Raw genomic sequence first — 17,804 nt, forward strand, 5'->3', positions numbered from 1 at the left:
GCATGGCAGGATGCTGTAAACGGACCAAACTTCAGTCAGGAGAACAACTGAGATAATCCATCCACAATACGAGGTTAGTCATTAATATACTGCAACAACATGGGAATAGAGCAGCTGCCAGAGAATTCAACATTAATGAATCAATGGTACAGAAGTGGAGGAAGCAAGAAGAATGAGTTTAATAAAGTTTGATTTATCTGACTGCTTTGTTTCGCTTAATGTGCCTTATAATCCCGTGCACCTTATGGTCCGAAAAATACGTACTGCACACTGCAGTTTAATGTTGCAAAGCACCTCTTTTTAACTTCAGTGGTTATTATATATGGTTATGCTCAGGATATGTCAGCCCATTTCTACTGGAAATGCCTTTTGGTTAAACTTTCAGCAAGGAATTTGCATTTGCACTGTTACATTTTTATAAAGCTTTAATGTACATAAAAACCAGCTTCTTGTTTAAGTGAAAATAAATGGAAGGTTGTCTTTTTGCGCTAGTAATGTTGTGGAGTTGTATTTTGTCTCGCATCAATTATATCGTCGGTTATATCGTTATCGCAAATTTTCAAATATATATCGTGATAAATATTTTTGGCCATATCACCCTGCTCTAGTGTCAGCCATACTTTGTATCCAAGGTGGACAAATTTGTGCAGTCATAATAGATCTCTGACTACATTATCTCTGAATGCACTCCATACCCCGCATTTCTGATCCACGTTTAACCTGAAAACCAATTTTAACAAAATATGCAGTTTCTATTCTTATCTCTTTTTCTCGTGCACTTTCATCACAGGCTAGTCTTTGAACAATAAGACTAGCCTAAACACAGGAGTATTCTTATAGAATTTTATTTTCATTGAAATTCACAGCTTATAATGGCTTTATTGATTAACAGTGACATTAATGATGACGGTGCTCTACTACAGTCTGTTTTAGGTCAAATAACACTAAATGCAGACTTTTGTGTGTGATTTGTTTACATCTTCTTCAAGTAATATAGAAATAAATGTGTCAGTGTGCAGACGTACTGCTCCAAGTATTAATTGTTCTGTTAGTGCCAGAATAACTAATCCACTTTCTAGGCGAATGTAGACGAGCTTAAACAGATTTATAAAGACAATTTAAGAGGTTTTTTACCTACAAGCTAAATAAGCCAGCTAGATCTTAGAAATATAATATTTATTTGTATTTTATGACACTGTTATTCTGCCAGTCACATCAGGGTTTCTTATTATCTTTATTAATGATAGTTCAACTCAGTCCACTCAAACATGCACTCTCATTCATCAGTAGAATCCACAGGTTAACTCAGATGATGCTTTCAGTTTTCACAGCTGCAGTTTTCTTATCAGTACATGTCACTTTTTTCCCTTTGCTTTTTGTGGGCATGTGCATCTCTGTGTGTGCTTTCTCCTGTGAGAGTGAATAAATTTCAGTCTGTTTGGTAGCATTAGACAGAGGGCAGATTGTGGTCAACTCCATTTATTCAGCCCAATGCATGTGCGTGAAAATGTGTGTGTCTGTTAATATGAGGTTGAGTGTTTTACTGTGTGCCTTGGTTGTAATATGTGTGTGTACGTGTATGTGCGTGTGTGTGTGCTGTAGCACTACAAGCCTCGTATGCTGATAGATGCTGTTGTAACTCCGTTGCAATGAATGAAGGCCATAACCCAGACATGTATTACCATATTCATATGGCTCACAAAATAGATTGCTTTGGTTTGTGTGTGTATGGATGTGCGTGTGGGTTGTTGCCCAGCTAACACTGTGAGAATCAGTTTGAGTCTTAGTCCACTGGAGTGGGAACGATTTTGAGGATACCTTTAAAGGGTTAAAATTTGAATTGGGTTTAAGTTACAGCTCGGGTGAGGGCTGTTGTTAGGCCCTTAGTTTTGATGGCTGAGTTGAAGGTAAGTGGCTAGGAATGGATTATGTATGTGAATGCCCTCACAGTTACACCCATACATAAATCTATGTGAGTGTGTGTGTGTGTGTGGCATAGATTCACAATTTGAGCCGGAGTGCAACTTATTCTGAGAGTCATTTTGAAAATGGCAAACACGCACAATGTCACGCTTCTCCTCGCTCTGCGGTGCCCGCACACAAATGCAGCATGTCCTCGAGGCGTACACATAAAGCTCTATCTAGGCTAAAGCCTATTCTCATAAAATGTGTTCAGAGAAAATAAGTAACCATCAAGCTGGCCGTGCGCTGAAATTGAACATCAGCACAAACCACTGGGCCAAATGGCAGGTACACTCTGTCTCTCTCCCCCTCGCTCTTTCGCCTTCTAATCTTGCTCTCTCTCTCTCTCTCTCTCTCTGTCTCTCTCTCCTTTCTTTTCTCTTTTTTCTTTCTGTCTTTTCTCACCCATGGTGTAAATTGCCCTCCAGTGGTGATAGACTGTTGTGTGTGTGTGTGTGTGTGTGTGTGTGTGTGTGTGTGTGCGCACTCATGTGTGTACTTGTCTTGTCTTTCCAGTGTGTACATGTACGTGTGTGTGTGTGTGTGTGTGTGTGTGTGTGTGTGTGTGTGTGTGTGTGTGTGTGTGTGTGTGTGTGTGTGTGTGACTTCATACTGCTTTTTTGTGTGTGTGTTTGTCCCTGTTTGTGAATATGGGGATCATTACCTGTGTGTGCGTGCGTGCGTGTGTGTGGGTGGGTCAGGTCAAGCTATTATTATGGCAGCAGCTGTAGTGGTATTGCAGGGGATTGTGGGAGGCGTGCAGACAGGCTGGAGGCTCTGAGGGGCTTTACGTTTGAGTGACAGGCCTGGACTGAATATTCGGCTCCCAGCACAAACTACATAACTCGCATAGCTCTTAAATTAAATAAAGCATACATGCCCAGTATTGTCAGTGTTATTGTTAAACTATATTCATGTTGTCTAATGTGTGCTCTCTAAGGAAGACTGAAACTTATGGAGTAAATTTAAAGTTTAAACTTGCGGGCAGCTTATTGAAGCACTTTTATAGTCTTCTCTGGTGTCTAGTAGAAACAACCCATCAGGATCACCAGTATAAGATGACTACTGCAGGTATAGCTCAAAACCGCCAGAGTGAAAGGTACCTCCATGCACACATTTATATGGGCTGTGATAGTGTAGCTGGTATTGTGTTCGTGTTGTGTGTGTGTGTTATGGTGAAAAAAATCTGGCAGGTGTTTCAATATTTCGCCATCTGTCTGTAGACAGATATTGTCAAAACTCAAGATCTCATAGGCATGCAAAACACCATCATTAATCTTTGCAGTACACGGTGGTCTCTAATGGCCTCAAAACAAAAACAAGACGAAAGGATCTTTTAAAGATTTATCCAGGAAGCGTGCCTCACCAAACTATGTACTCATGGCACATCAGCAAAGAGTCGTTAGCTCAAAGAGATAATAATAATGGAATGGATTTATATAGTGCTTTTCAAGGCACCCAAAATGCTTTACAGTACCACTATTCATTCACTCACTGGTGGAGGCAGCTACAGTTGTAGCCACAGCTGCCCTGGGGCAGACTGACAGAGGCGAAGCTGCCAGGACAGAGAGCCCGGGGATCGAACCGGTGACCTTCCGGTTACAGATGCGCTTCCCAACCCCATGAGCCTCGGTCGCCCCCAAGCTATAGAGATGAAGCAGAAGATCTTTGGTATGGCCATGTCAAAAAAATACTACAGCCTTCCACCTGTAATGCAAACAATAGTCACAAAATAGAAAACACAAACACAAAATAACCACCTATAGTCCTGTCTAAACTATAGAATTTAGCACCGTGGATAGCAATTCCCACTTGTGGAAGTCGACAAGACGACAGTCACACATCTTCCAATCCGGTATCTATGGGCAACCTCTGATCTCCAGGGAAATACATGTGACTGGTTGACGAATGGTTACTGGATGTTGCCTGCTGTTGCTGGCTGAAATATGTTACAAAAATACTACCACTCATTAGCGCCACCCTCAGCCTCCTAGCAGAAGCACCTATGGTATAAATTTAAACATCCCTTGTGAATGTGTGTGTGTGTGTAATTTGCAAGCAATCAAAGCAATCACAATGAGGTTCTTTCTCCAGAATTTCATACCTAATTGCGACCAATTTGACCTAGCTACAGCAAACAACCTCCCAAAATTAATGACCAACAGGCCGACCAGTACAGGTTTTTTCCTAATAGCAACTAGTAATCATGCAGTCCAGCTGATATCTATGCAAGATTCTTTGCCTCCTCCTTTACAGCTATTTTTGTCAAACAATGATGACAAAGGTTTTGACAGTAATACTGATAACAACCGTCCATCTAATCATACATCCATCAGTTTTTCACCAACAGCATTTCTTTTTGACAAACCATAATTGGATTTCGGATCTATAAAAGCTCATTTCTGTGGATTATATCTGCAGTTTTAGGTCAGTAGCCAGAGCTTGTGGTCACAGGTGGAGGTGGAGACACTGATCGACTAGCTTTGCCTTCACACTCAGCTCTCTGTTCACCACATCAGACTGTTACAGGGTTTGCTTCGGTGCCTTTGCAGTTTAAATCAGTGAGTGCAAAATACTGCAAGTGCAAGTTTAAGATCACTATTAGTATAGACTGCAGTCTTGCACTCTCCAGTGCTGCTACACATCTTTGGCTAATAACAGAACACTTATAATAATCAAATAAGTCTGCAGCTTTCCTGCTTGGAACTCATTTTTACGATGCTTAAATGTCAAGTTTATTTTATTTCCCAGTATCCTATCAAACTGTTCAAATCTTACAGGATAAGATCAAATCTGGCAGAATAAGACTAAATAAAGCTAAAGCAATTTTGAAGCATCAGAAGAACTAAATGTGTTATTTATGGTAAATTACCCTGTTGCAGTTTAGTTCAGTGGGAAATACATTTGATGTTTTGTAATTTTTGTTGTTGAACATGATTGTTTCTGCCAAAGGGAAAAAAGTGCAGCCTGTATATAGGTTTGTGTCACAGTTCTGGGTCGGTTCAATCCAGTATTTTGAGTTCTGATGTTTGGTTATTTTTGAATGATTGTTGTGTTTTTCAGATGCTATTATTATTATTATTATTAGAGTTCCATGTTTCTGTTTATTCGTGTTTCAGGATTTGTGTCTCATATTTAGTATTGCGTTCCGTGTGTTATATTCTGTCTGTCTCTCAGTGTCGGGTCTGCGTCCTTGTGTAGTGAGCTCTTGTTTCCTGTTTTATTGTGAAGGTCTGCGTCTCATGTGAGTGTATTCAGTTTTACCTCCCTTGTCTCTTCTCGTTAATTACTCCCACCTGTGTGTAATCTCCCTGTGTTTCTCTGAGTGTATTTAAGTCGTGTCGTCTGTTGTTGTAGTCGCTGGTCTGTCTGTGTATCCATCGTATTTCATCCGTGTGTTCTTCCTGCTGTCTGTCATCACTTACCTCCGCCCATCCTTCTTCATGTTCATGTTCTGGTTCGTGTTTTGTAGTTTAGTTGTTCCCAGTTCAGATAGTCTGCAGTCCAGTTTACCGTTTTTCTATTTTGTACTTTACTTTCAATAAACCACCTTCACACCTTTACAAGTGCCTGCGTTTGGATCCTACTTCATTATCTCCACACGGCTCACTTCACTCGCCGTGACAGTTTGGGACTCTGTCCATGCGTGTGTGTGTGTGTGCGCGCGTGTCTATGTGAGTATATTTGCCCAAAACTCTCTCCACTTTTCCAGACTCTGAAACTTTGCCATTTATTCAGGGTTATTTTCATTCTGCCATTTGGGAGCATCCGTATGCAGATACAACTGACGGGAATGATATATCTGCCCATGCTAACACCTCGCCCACACATTTAATATGTCTACAGACACACACAGCTGCACTCCCCCATACACACACACACACACACACTCTCTCTTCTGGCTTATATATATATATATATATATATATATATATATATATATATATATATATACGTGTATATATATATATATACGTATATATACGTATATATACGTATACGTATATATATATACGTATATATATATATATATATATACGTATATATATATATATATATATACGTATATATATATATATATATATATATACGTATATATATATACGTATATATATATATATATATATATATATATATATATATATATATATATATACGTATATATATATATATATATATATATATATATATATATATATATATATACATATATATATATACGTATATATATATATATATATATATATATATATATATATATATATACACGTATATATATATAAATATATTTATACACACAAACACATATGCATAAGCACATGTACACGCTAAGATAAATGGATTATTGGAATTTTTCTTTGGTTATGACCTGAAACACAGGTCTCACCTTTCTCGTGTGTGTGTGTGTGTGTGTGTGTGTGTGTGTATGGGGGAGTGCAGTTGTGTGTGTGTGTCTGACCTGTGTTAAACATTGTCTCAAACAAATCACATTAGTCCAGCCGACCAAACTAATGTGATTTTTCTATTAATGTGATGCCCTGGGTGCATCCTGTGTGTGTGTTAGGTGTTGAGTGGACTACACTAACATCTTCAGTTCGTGTCAGCTCATTAATTTACAACCACCAAGTCTGACTGGCCAATTCATTACTTAATTCTTTTACACACACATTTGCGCAGACACATACACACACTCGCACAGAATTTCAGGCTTTTTTACCTTTCTCATGAAAAAAATGTTGTTTTAGTCTGTGAAACTGTGTGTTTCATGACAGATCGGCACAGTTTTTATGACTATCTGTCAAGCTTGTCACTGATTAAATGACTGCTGTTGGTGCATGTGTAGTGGGAGATGAGGACGAGCACTAATTTGAGAAGGTGAATGAGTGATCGTGTGTGTAATAAATCTGCCGTGTGTCTGTACATGAGTGTGTGTGCAGTGATGCTGAATCTCTCCTGCCACAGTATGACTTAATGCATATTGCTAAATCTATAAATGTACCAGTTAAGTATGTGGCTGTAATTTTAAACCGCAAACTGGTGCAAATAAAGTCGTTAAATCTTTGGTAGTGACTTAACTCAACACAAATTACACCTGACACATCATACAGAGTGCTAAAACATGTTTACATTGACTTATAGAGCTAGCCAATGTAACGATCCACAACCTGTATCCTGTGTCCAAAAAGCACAGACCCAGCAAATTTTGCCAACAATGGCCCAATGCCAGTGAATATGCTACTGAGCCATGATTATATATATTCCTGTTATGACAAGCTGCTGGGACAGACATGTGTTTGTATTTGATTCAGTTGTATTTTTGACGTGGGATACTTTGTATCACAAGTAATTTGGAGTTAGACCAGACCAGTGGTTCCCAAACTTTTTTTGCTAGGCTTACCTTTGTTTTACAAGAAAATCTTCGCAGGTGAAGCCAAAGGCAAGATATCAAAGCTTCTAGTCTTTGGCTTGGAAGGAAGTTGGTTTGGAAGCATATTTGACTATGCTTTTGTGTGGGAGGTGGGAGCCCCATCAAAAACCTGTCCATTATGCTAGCAGTGTTAGCTAAGCTAAAGCCAAACCTTAAACCCAGATGTGCATATTAAAATATACCCACATAATAAAATTGGTAAGACTCGGATCAGGCCCACTCAATGTGCTTACACATGGCCCACATACCGCAAAGAATGATGACCCTTTGGTGGCCCAGATTTGGTTTGCCAGAGGTGGCCCACACATGGGCCAGCACAAGGCAAGTTGCAGACACACTGGTGGTCCTGTCCTGGCCCATGTGTGGATTACCTCTGGCAAACCTGATCTGGGCCACCAAAGGGCCGTCATTCTTTGCAGTATGTGGGCCATGTGTAAGTTGTGTGCAGCCACGGGCCAGTTGTAGACACACTGCTGGCCCTGTGCTGGCCCAGAACAGTTTCAGCTCTGGCCCCAGATGTCAGCCTAATGTGTACCTTAATCAAGCCATGTAATAACAACATAATAGTGCAAAAGTAACATGACGAAACTCTGTTCAGACAGTGAATGGACTGACTCTTATACAGCGCTTTTCTACTCGCCCAGATTACTTAAAGTGCTATACACAACACATTCACAATATCTCACACTTTCTCTAAACTGAGTGCTTCCTAGCTACATTCATACACATTGACACTCTTGACATGCAGACTGGAAGAGCCAGGGATCGAACTACTAACCTTGCGATCAGTAGGTGACTTGCTCCAACTCCTGAGCTACAGCCACCCACTGGCAACGATGAGTAAACCGTCACTAGGCTTTGGATAAAGTGTACACTCACAAACCTGCATTTGAAACATTGGCTACCATAGCAGTATAGTATTCCAACATGGCATTTGGGTCTTCTAGCTAAAATAGGAAAACAGGAACATAAATAGTGCTTCATTGCCAGACCTGATCCACATCTGGTTGACATACACCCTGCCATGACACCAGTCAGTCAGAAGCACCAGCCGGATCCAGGGAAGACCTGTTTTCTATGGGCCTGGGCTGCATAAATCAAACCACAATCGAGCCAGATATGGCATGGCATGCCATAAAAAGTGACGTCATTGCCAGACCTGGTACACATATGGTTGACATACACCCTGCCATGACACCAGTCAGTCAGAAGTGCCAGCTTGATGCCAGATCCGGGCCAGACCTGTTTTCTGTGAGCCTGGGCCCATGAAGCAAACCACAATCGAGCCAGATATGGCATGCCATCACATAAACGGTGCCATCTATGCCAGGCCTGGCCCATATCTGGATGGCATACGTCTTATCATGCCAGAAGTCAGCAGTGCCAGCTTGATACTAGATCCGGGCCAGACCTCCTTGGTATGTGGGTAGAGGACATGTTCATCTGAACAACTTTCCTCCAGATTCCATTTTCCTTACTTAAGTCATGCTGTGATATTGTGGTCAACGGTATCGTTCCACTGCTGGGGGGAAAAAAGATGATATCACAGCCAAATTTTAGATGCCATTCAGAGCTTATGGTCTGTTCTAATCCAACTAGCATACATACGCTATTTATGACAACACTAATAAACAAGAGGGGGAGAGTACAGATGAGAGACAGAAGAGGTATTTTGAAGTGGATGACAGAACCAGAGGCTTTATTGCTACAGGCTGTAATTCAGAGGGAAGGCCTTGTGGCAAGTGCCTGAGGGTGACAGTTAAAACAGAGCACAGCTATCTGAGGCTCAGACCACAAGGAAAACTAAAAGAAGTGAGAGGAATGAGGGACAGAGAGGAAAGGAAAAAAACAGAAGGGCAAGCTCTTTGTCTTTTTTTTCGACCTCTAACATCTCGCCATCTCAAACTTGTCTCACATCTACAAGTTGTTTTCTGTTCGTTCTTGTTGACCTGGACTCACCCCAACACTGCCGCAGCACACTTCCTCTTTCATCTGTTCCTTTGGTCATGACCTCTCCCTCCATGTTTCATATTCTGAATTTCTGTCTTTTTATCTCGCACACATTTTCTCCAATTACTAAAGCAATACTTAGTAAGCAGTCCTTACTTTTTTTTTCATACTTGGTGTATGAAAAAAAAACTCTATACAAATAACAGTGAAGAGAAACATTTGGTCGTAGGGATGAAATCAAAAGAAAATAGAATGAACTTTGTTCGTCTGTTCTCACAAGAAGTTTATTTCTGACACCCTCCTGTGTTTGTACCTTCAACATTTAAGAAAAAAATGCTACACTTTTTTTTGTAACTCGTTTAATCTTCCACTATGTTGCCCCCCCTCCCTCCCCTGAAACAAAAGAACAGACTAACTGTTAAAAAATTTACATTCAATGTTCTATTGCTTTGAAGGTAAAGAATAATATTACCAAAGAAATGAGATAAAACAATATCCCTGTCACTCACACTCTCTGGCTCTCTCACATCCTCGTTTCTTTCTCCTGTCAAGCATTTTTCTTTATGTTTTTACTTATACATATCTTATATAAACCCTTGGCTGAGTGAGGATTTTTGTTTTTGCTGTTTATGTTCGTGTTTCGCTTCCTGTGTTGTTTGAGTTTTAATCAGTGTTTCTCTCTCCTGCAGTATTTGGTGTATAATGGTGTATGTCCTCAATATTTCTCTTCTCTGTGTTCCCCCTCGCAGTGGATGGATGCATTGACTGGTCTGTGGATCTGAAGGAGTACCACGTATTGGCTGGTGAGCCTGTTCGAGTTAAATGTGCCTTGTTCTACAGCTACATCCGAACCAACTACACCATGGCCACAAACGCCAAGCTGCGCCTCATCTGGTACAAGAACAAAGGCGATGCAGAGGTGAGCGTCACTGGTCTGAACTACAACTGATGTGGAAGGAAAGATGAGGCAGGGAAGAAGAGTCATGAATTTCAAGGAAGACACCATGAAATGGAAATTTAAAAAGTTAATTACCAAAAAGCATTAATTTAACCTAACCATAACCTGAGCAGCCCTGAGACTGCTTAGAACACGGATGTGACCTCTGCGCCGTTGGCTTTTGGAGTCTGCAATTTTGAAGCCTCGGTATTAGCGATTTTTTGTTTTTTTAACACCACGTGCCATGGGTTATCAAATAATGCCACTCGGTTAGCGTGCTGTTGCCATAAACCTTATTGGTGCAGCTCACACAAATATCTGCTCATTAGTGCTACATACAAGAATTTTACACTTCAAACCTTCATGTTTGGTCTGTACCACGCAGCAACAGATTTTCAGTCAGCACCTGAATTTGCAAAGTTAACAAACCAAGACCATGATTTTTTTTTTATTACACCAACTGGAATAAATAAAAAGATAAGTTTTCCCCCCAAAAAAGCTGGATTAACCATCTGGTTGAGTGGAAACGCTCCACAAATTGGAGTGTAGTTTTTCATGTTTAAATTTCTTTCCAAAAAGGTAACAGAGGTCCTTCAAGCTGTAAAAAACTCAAAAACATTCAAGCATTTTTTTTAAATAATAATTTGCTTTCTCTAATTATTATAATAACTGTAATTATTATATAAGTATAGGTATATGTAAGCATAAATTTGAAAGTACAAACCTCCTGGAGAAACAGGTTCAGGGAGGGGCGGCCAATCTGCTGCGACGAGTTGGGAGTGAGGGAAGGAGACAGGACAAAGATTAATAACAACTAATGATTAAATGCAGAGTTGTGTATAAACATGTAGTGAGGGACAAATGTGAGTGAAGAAGAAATCAAAGAAGTGCACTCATTTGTGTTTATCACTAACTTCCATAAGCCTGTGTATATTAAAATGTCTCAAATTATGAACAGCATATCTGAGTAGCAAGGTAATACTTGGTATATTATTAAAATGTATAACATTTTTTCATAGCAACCACATTACCGTTGTCAATTCTTGGTCAAGAGGAAGTCGTTACAGATTATAGATACATGCTCTGTATCGTTGATTCCATTAATACATATTATAAGAGTCCTGTTATATTAGATTGGATAATCTTCTACTTATTGTATCTTTTAGGAGCCCATCATCTTCTCGGGTCACAGGCTGAGTAAAGAAGATGACTCCATCTGGTTCAGATCTGCTGAATTGGAAGACAGTGGATTCTACACATGCGTTTTAAGGTAATGTGGATGCATGTCAGTGCACAGGCCTGTCTGACTCCATTCTGACCAGTATCCTGGCACTGTAATGCATCAACCCTGAAGTAAAATAACTACAACCTAGTTTCTCTTACAAAGTAGGATTCAGAATTATTTCTGGTTCAGATGGGTGCATTGTTTGTGAGAATCACATAAACACAGCTCTTCTCCCCAGACGGGAGCTGGGTCAACGTGAACACACTCAACAAAACACAGGCTTTATTTTGAAGTTTCACTTGCAGCCCCAGCACATTTACTTCATAAGACTAAATAAACAGAGTAAGGATTTCAGCAGCATGCAAACAAAATATCGTTGGCCCGACTCTGACCTGCAGCAGGGTTCACGAGGTTGCTGCTGCATTGTGGATTTCATGGGAACAAACTGAGAATAAATTTCTGACTGACTCTCTCTACACATGTGGTCCATTTGCATAGCAAGGGCAAGAAGCAGCACTGTTTCCTGTCTGAATGAAAAAAAATAAACACTATTTTATTTTATGATTAAAAGCCCCCTGTTCTTACTAATCAATCAATCAATATTCAAAACACAGATGACCGATGGATTACAAAACGTTTCATCATATCTTAAGCTGCTATTTTATTATTTGACAATTAGTCAATTAGTAGGAAATTAGCATTTTTTGAGGTGTGTTTGCAATATCAGAACATTGGTTTTATGCCTTGCAGGTGAGTGTGTGCACCTGTGTGGACATTTGGTGTGAGATGGTGCACCTGTGCTTGCCAGTTGAGTGGCATCCTGCCAGTTTATTCAATTGAAAATGTACAATATGACAGTTGGCACTACATCAGAAACTGAGCCCTGTAAGGCCCTCTAGAAATATGTGTTTATGTGTAAATTTGTAATGACAGCATAGTGTGGTGGAGCGGGAGGAAACAAACAGAAACAAATCTGCACAACTGCTTCAGTTATTGTAGTATAAATTCAAATTCAAATTTTTATTTGTCACACACACACAACCATACACAGTATGACATGGGGGTGAAATGCTTGTAGCTGTGCAATGCCCAACCATTAAATGACAGTGGTTTTGCAGTATTTACAATTTACAGGTTACTACAAAAGTTTACAAATTAACTTAGAAATTTACAGTAAAAAAAAATGTGCAAATAGTAGAAAGAGATTATAAAGATTTTAAATTATAGGAAGTGTGCATAAAGAAAAACCAGCGTGCGTGTGGTGATGTGATGTGTGTGTGAGAGTCCAGTCTTATAGTGACGTGTGTGGGAGAGTCCAGTCCTACACCTTGTTCAGGGCCCGAATAGCCTGGGGGAAGAAGCTCCTCCTCATCCTCTCTGTTTTGGCCTTAAGGGAGCAGAAGCGCTTCCCAGACCTCAACAGTGAGAAGAGTCCATTGTTGGGATGTGAGAGGTCCATCATAATCTTCCTAGCTTTGGACTTGCACCGCTTGGTGTAGATGGACAGCAGGTCAGGGAGCTCTGATTGAATGATGCGTTCGGCCGAGCGCACCACTCTTTGCAGATCTCGTCTGTCGTGCTTGGTGCTGTTCCCAAACCAGGTACAGATGTTTGCCGTCAGGACGCTCTCGATGGTGCAGGAGTAAAAGTTCTTGAGCACCTTCATTGGCAGATGGAAGTCTCTAAGTCTTCTGAGGAAGAAAAGACGCTGACGGGCTTTCTTAACCAGGGTGTTGATGTGACAGGACCATGACAGGTCCTGAGTGATGTGGACACCCAGGTATCGGATATATATATATATGTAAATAACCCTGAATGCCTTTCTTTGCACCTTATTTTGGCACTCATTCCTGTTTTCTACTACCAACTTCCTGTCCGTGTGTAGAAGCTTTTATTTTGATGGGACGATTTCCTGTAAAACAGTTTTTGGCGCAGTTTTCAGCAGCAGTCGCGGGAGTTTAGAAAAGTGATGGCTTAACGGAGCCTATGGTGATTTCTTTTGTCATTAGCAGCCCCCTTGATAGAGGCACAAGGTATGGTTATGATGTAAATAAGGAGACGTTTAGATGTTTTTGTGACAGTCGCTACATTTGTTAAATGTTACGTTGAAACGAACTTCATGTTATAAGGTTTACGATTGTAAGAGTGTGGATTATTTTGCTTACACGCTGTTTCTGTGTATACATCCCCAGCTCTTACGGTGAGATTGATGGTTTACTGCCATTAAACCTTCAAAACGTCATCAGTAAAGTGTCATCCTTCATTCGGGGGGGGTTCGCTACAGTAAGAGCTTACCTCCGAGAGCAGCGAGAGAGCTTACCTCCGGGAGCAGCGAGAGAGAGAGAGAGCTTCCTGCGATCGGAACGGCACGGCACGGAGCAGCAAGCTACAGCAGCGGTCCGGTAACAAGCAATTGCTCTCAAAATGGAAAATATAGAAGGAGGTCAGTTAAACGAAAAGGAACAACGAAAGGAATTGACATGCGAAGCTGATGAAACAGCTAATGAAACGTTCCCAAGGCGATCAGAACGGCCCAGTGTGCCCACGGAGAAAATGCTCTTATATCAAAGAGATGAACAGAATAAAAGAGAGAAGAAACTGCTAACCATTTATGAACATTGGAAAGGCCAGGTCAGAGTATACAGAGAAGACCTGAAAAGTGATTTATCAGATTCACGGTTAGCAGAAATGGCTGATGATATTGAAAGGACAGTAAATGATATGACAAAAGCATACAGTGAATATAGAGAGCGTAATGAACCATCCCATGTCATAAGGCGCAAAATGGACTCTTGTGAATCAGTGACAAAGGACATTATGAAAATCATATCTGAGCGTTTAGCAGCTATAGATGAGTATGATGCAGATAGAGAAAGGCAGCGCCTCCATCAGCTTAAGAGCTTATGAACATGCTAAGTCCATATTTGGTACTGCATCACAGTCAAGTTACCAATCTGAAGCAAGCATTGCAGCCAAAAGAATCGATGCTGTTGCAGAATTAGCTGCAAAAGAAGCTCAGTATAAAATCACACAAGAGGAAATAAAACAAAAACAAAAAATAAGAGAAATGGAAGAGAAACACAGGAGGGAATTGGATGCACAAAGGTCTGAACTAGAACGTTTACAAGCAGAAAAGGAAAGGCAAGCAGCACGTGCAAAATTAGAGATTTATGACAAGGAGTTAAAAGTTGATATGGACAGTCAGCTAATGTTACAGAGCAATGGGATGTCTGTTATCAACCAGAGCTTTGCACAACCAGCCTCAGAGCTCTCTACAGGTTCATATCACCCACATGTGGAACAATATGCATCCATCCCTGTCAATAATCCTCTACAACAACTGCACTCACAAATTGTCACTCCATCGCCTCCCACAGACGTATTGCAGCTGGCTAAAGCTATTCAAGACAGCATAGCAGTAAGCAGAATTCCAGTGCCTGTGCCCATTGTGTTCAGCGGAGATCCCATCACCTACATCGAATGGAAGGCTTCCTTCATCTCACTGGTGGGCCACAAAGGTATATCTCCAGCTGAAAAACTGCATTTGTTAAAAAGGTATATCACTGGTCCTGCTCTTAAGTGTCTTGAGGGCACGTTCTACCGCAGTGATGAAGAGGCATACAAAGATGCATGGAAAAGACTTGACCAACGCTATGGTCAGCCATTTGTTGTTCAAAAGGCATTCAGAGACAAACTGTCAAAGTGGCCTAAAATCCACTCAAAAGATGCAGAAGGTCTACGGGCCTTTTCTGATTTTCTCACAACTTGTCTGCAAGCAACACCACATGTAAAGGGCTTAGAGATACTAAGTGACTGTGAGGAAAACCAAAAGTTATTGCAAAAGATTCCAGAATGGCTTGCAACACGTTGGAACCGTCAAGTCACAGTTGCTCTCATGAAAGGCAAAGAATTTCCCTCTTTCAAGGATTTTGCAGAGTTTGTAGCACTCGAGGCAGAAATTGCATGTAATCCTGTGACTTCTTCATATGCACTCTACTCAAGCAGCTCATCCTTGGAGAAAAGATACGTAAGGGAGACCAAACCAAACAGATCTGTGACTCAAGTCTTCACTACACAAGCCACAGTACAAGGAGAAAAAACTAAGTCAAATGACACAAGGTTAAAGGTGGCCTGCATGTTCTGCAAAGATGAAAGTCATCAGTTGTCAAAGTGCCCAAGCTTCTCAGAGAAGTCACTAGACCACAAACGGACATTTGTGAAGGAAAATAAACTGTGCTACGGGTGCTTAAAGGTGGGCCACAATGCCAGAGACTGTCGTCATCGCCACAAATGTGACACTTGCAAAGGACGACACCCCACCTGTTTGCACAATGAGAGTCACATGGCAAATGAAAGGCCTCAGAGCTCTACAAACGTCGCTTCAACCACAGAAAATGACACCATGGCAGCCACAGCTCTGAATGTTACTAAGGTGGGTCAATCAGGTAGTACCTCCATGATTGTTCCTGTGTGGGTTTCCACTACTCAGAGTCCATCTAAAGAGCAGCTTGTGTACGCTTTATTAGACACACAAAGTGACAACACATTTGTCAGTGAGGAGGTAACTAACCAGTTACAAGCAGCATCCCATCCAGTTAAGCTAAAACTAACCACAATGCTGGGAGTTCACATGACAGTCAAAAGCCAGAGAGTAGCAGGGTTACGTGTGAGAGGTTATAATTCAGATGTTCACATCGACCTTCCACCCTCCTACACAAAGGACTACATCCCATTTAACTATGACAACATACCCACAAATGAAACTGCAAGGCAATGGCCCCATCTGTCAGAGATCGCTGATCAGATACCCCCTCTCCTGAGTTGTGATGTTGGACTACTCATTGGATTTAACTGTCCCAGAACTCTAGCTCCAAAACAGGTTCTACTCGGAAAAGACAATGAGCCATTTGCCATACAGACAGACCTAGGGTGGAGCATTGTTGGTGGCTCATCAGAGTCAAATGAAACTGAAACAAGTCTGTGCCATAGGGTCATGGTAAAGGAAATGCCTGCTGTAACACCAATGGACATGATCAATGTTCTTGAATCAGATTTCAAGGACACAAAGGCATGTGACAAAACGGTCTCACAAGAGGATGTTGTTTTTCTGGAAAAACTTAAGGAAGGGATAAAGAAAAATGAACAAGGATACTGTGAGATGCCTCTTCCATTCAAGCAAAGGCCAAACTTACCAGACAACAGAAGGCTTGCAGAGATCAGACTGGAACACTTAAGGAGAAGGTTGAACAAGAATGAGAACTACAAAAATGAACTGCCCACAGCACAACCTGTCGAGCTGGGAGGAGATCCAGAAGTCAGAAAAGTACAGACAATGTTAACTAAAGTCACAGACACTGTAAGTCTTGCTGAATGTCTAAGTAAGTTCTCCTCCTGGTCCAAAGCAATTAAGGCTGTAGCACGTCTCATAAGAAGGGCTAGACACATCAAGTCAAATGCATCAGCTACAGTGAGTGAGCAGAAAAATGCTGAACTTGTGATCATTCGACATGTACAAAGTCAAGCGTATGAACAGGAAATAAAACAGCTGAAGAAAGGAGAACAGCTCCCACATCATAACAAACTGTTTAAACTGGACATTTTCATGGATACAGATGGTCTCCTCAAGGTGGGAGGGAGACTCCAGCATGCAACGAGTGACACCTTCAAACACCCGATCGTGATCCCAAAAGAACATTGTACAGCCAAACTCATAATATCTCACTGTCATGACAAAGTAAAACACCAAGGAAAGGGATTCACCATAAATGAAATCAGATCCAGTGGCTACTGGATTCCTGGAATGAGTAAAACAGTTGCCTCGTTCATCCGACAATGTGTGATCTGCCGCAGACTCCGCAAAGCTCCAGAGGGTCAGAGGATGAGTGACCTACCTCCACATCGCTTAGAGCCCTCTCCTCCCTTCACACACTGCGGCATGGACTGTTTTGGTCCATTTGTGACAACAGAGGGAAGAAAACAACACAAACGGTATGGACTCTTATTTACTTGCTTTTGTTCTCGTGCCATTCACATCGAGTTCTTAGAGGACTTGTCTACTGATGCATTTATTAATGCATTAAGATGTTTCATTTCAATCAGAGGTGCAGTTCGACACATCCAATGTGACCAGGGAACGAACTTTGTTGGTGCTCAGAATGAGTTTAAAGCAGCTTTAAATGAGCTAGACACTCAGAGACTAACTACATACTTGACTGAAAAACAATGTGACTTTGTGATGAACGCACCCCATGCTAGTCATGCAGGGGGAGTGTGGGAACGTCAGATAAAGACTGTCAGAAGTG

General features: G+C 41.0%; 1 protein-coding gene across 2 annotated transcripts in view; it reads left to right on the forward strand.

Annotated features, from left to right (window-relative positions):
* Positions 1 to 17,804, forward strand: part of il1rapl2 (interleukin 1 receptor accessory protein-like 2) — a 443,889-nt gene that overhangs the window by 215,584 nt on the left and 210,501 nt on the right. For both annotated transcript variants that reach the window (XM_085361123.1, XM_085361114.1), the window contains exons 2-3: positions 10,090 to 10,259; positions 11,444 to 11,547. In XM_085361123.1, the coding sequence (XP_085217249.1) occupies positions 10,090 to 10,259; positions 11,444 to 11,547 (274 nt within the window). The remainder of the gene's footprint in view (positions 1 to 10,089; positions 10,260 to 11,443; positions 11,548 to 17,804) is intronic.

This window comes from Diplotaxodon limnothrissa, linkage group LG2, assembly GCF_057381915.1.
Source record: "Diplotaxodon limnothrissa isolate DT_005_m linkage group LG2, D_limnothrissa_male_GT1.1, whole genome shotgun sequence".
NCBI classification, from domain to species: domain Eukaryota; kingdom Metazoa; phylum Chordata; class Actinopteri; order Cichliformes; family Cichlidae; genus Diplotaxodon; species Diplotaxodon limnothrissa.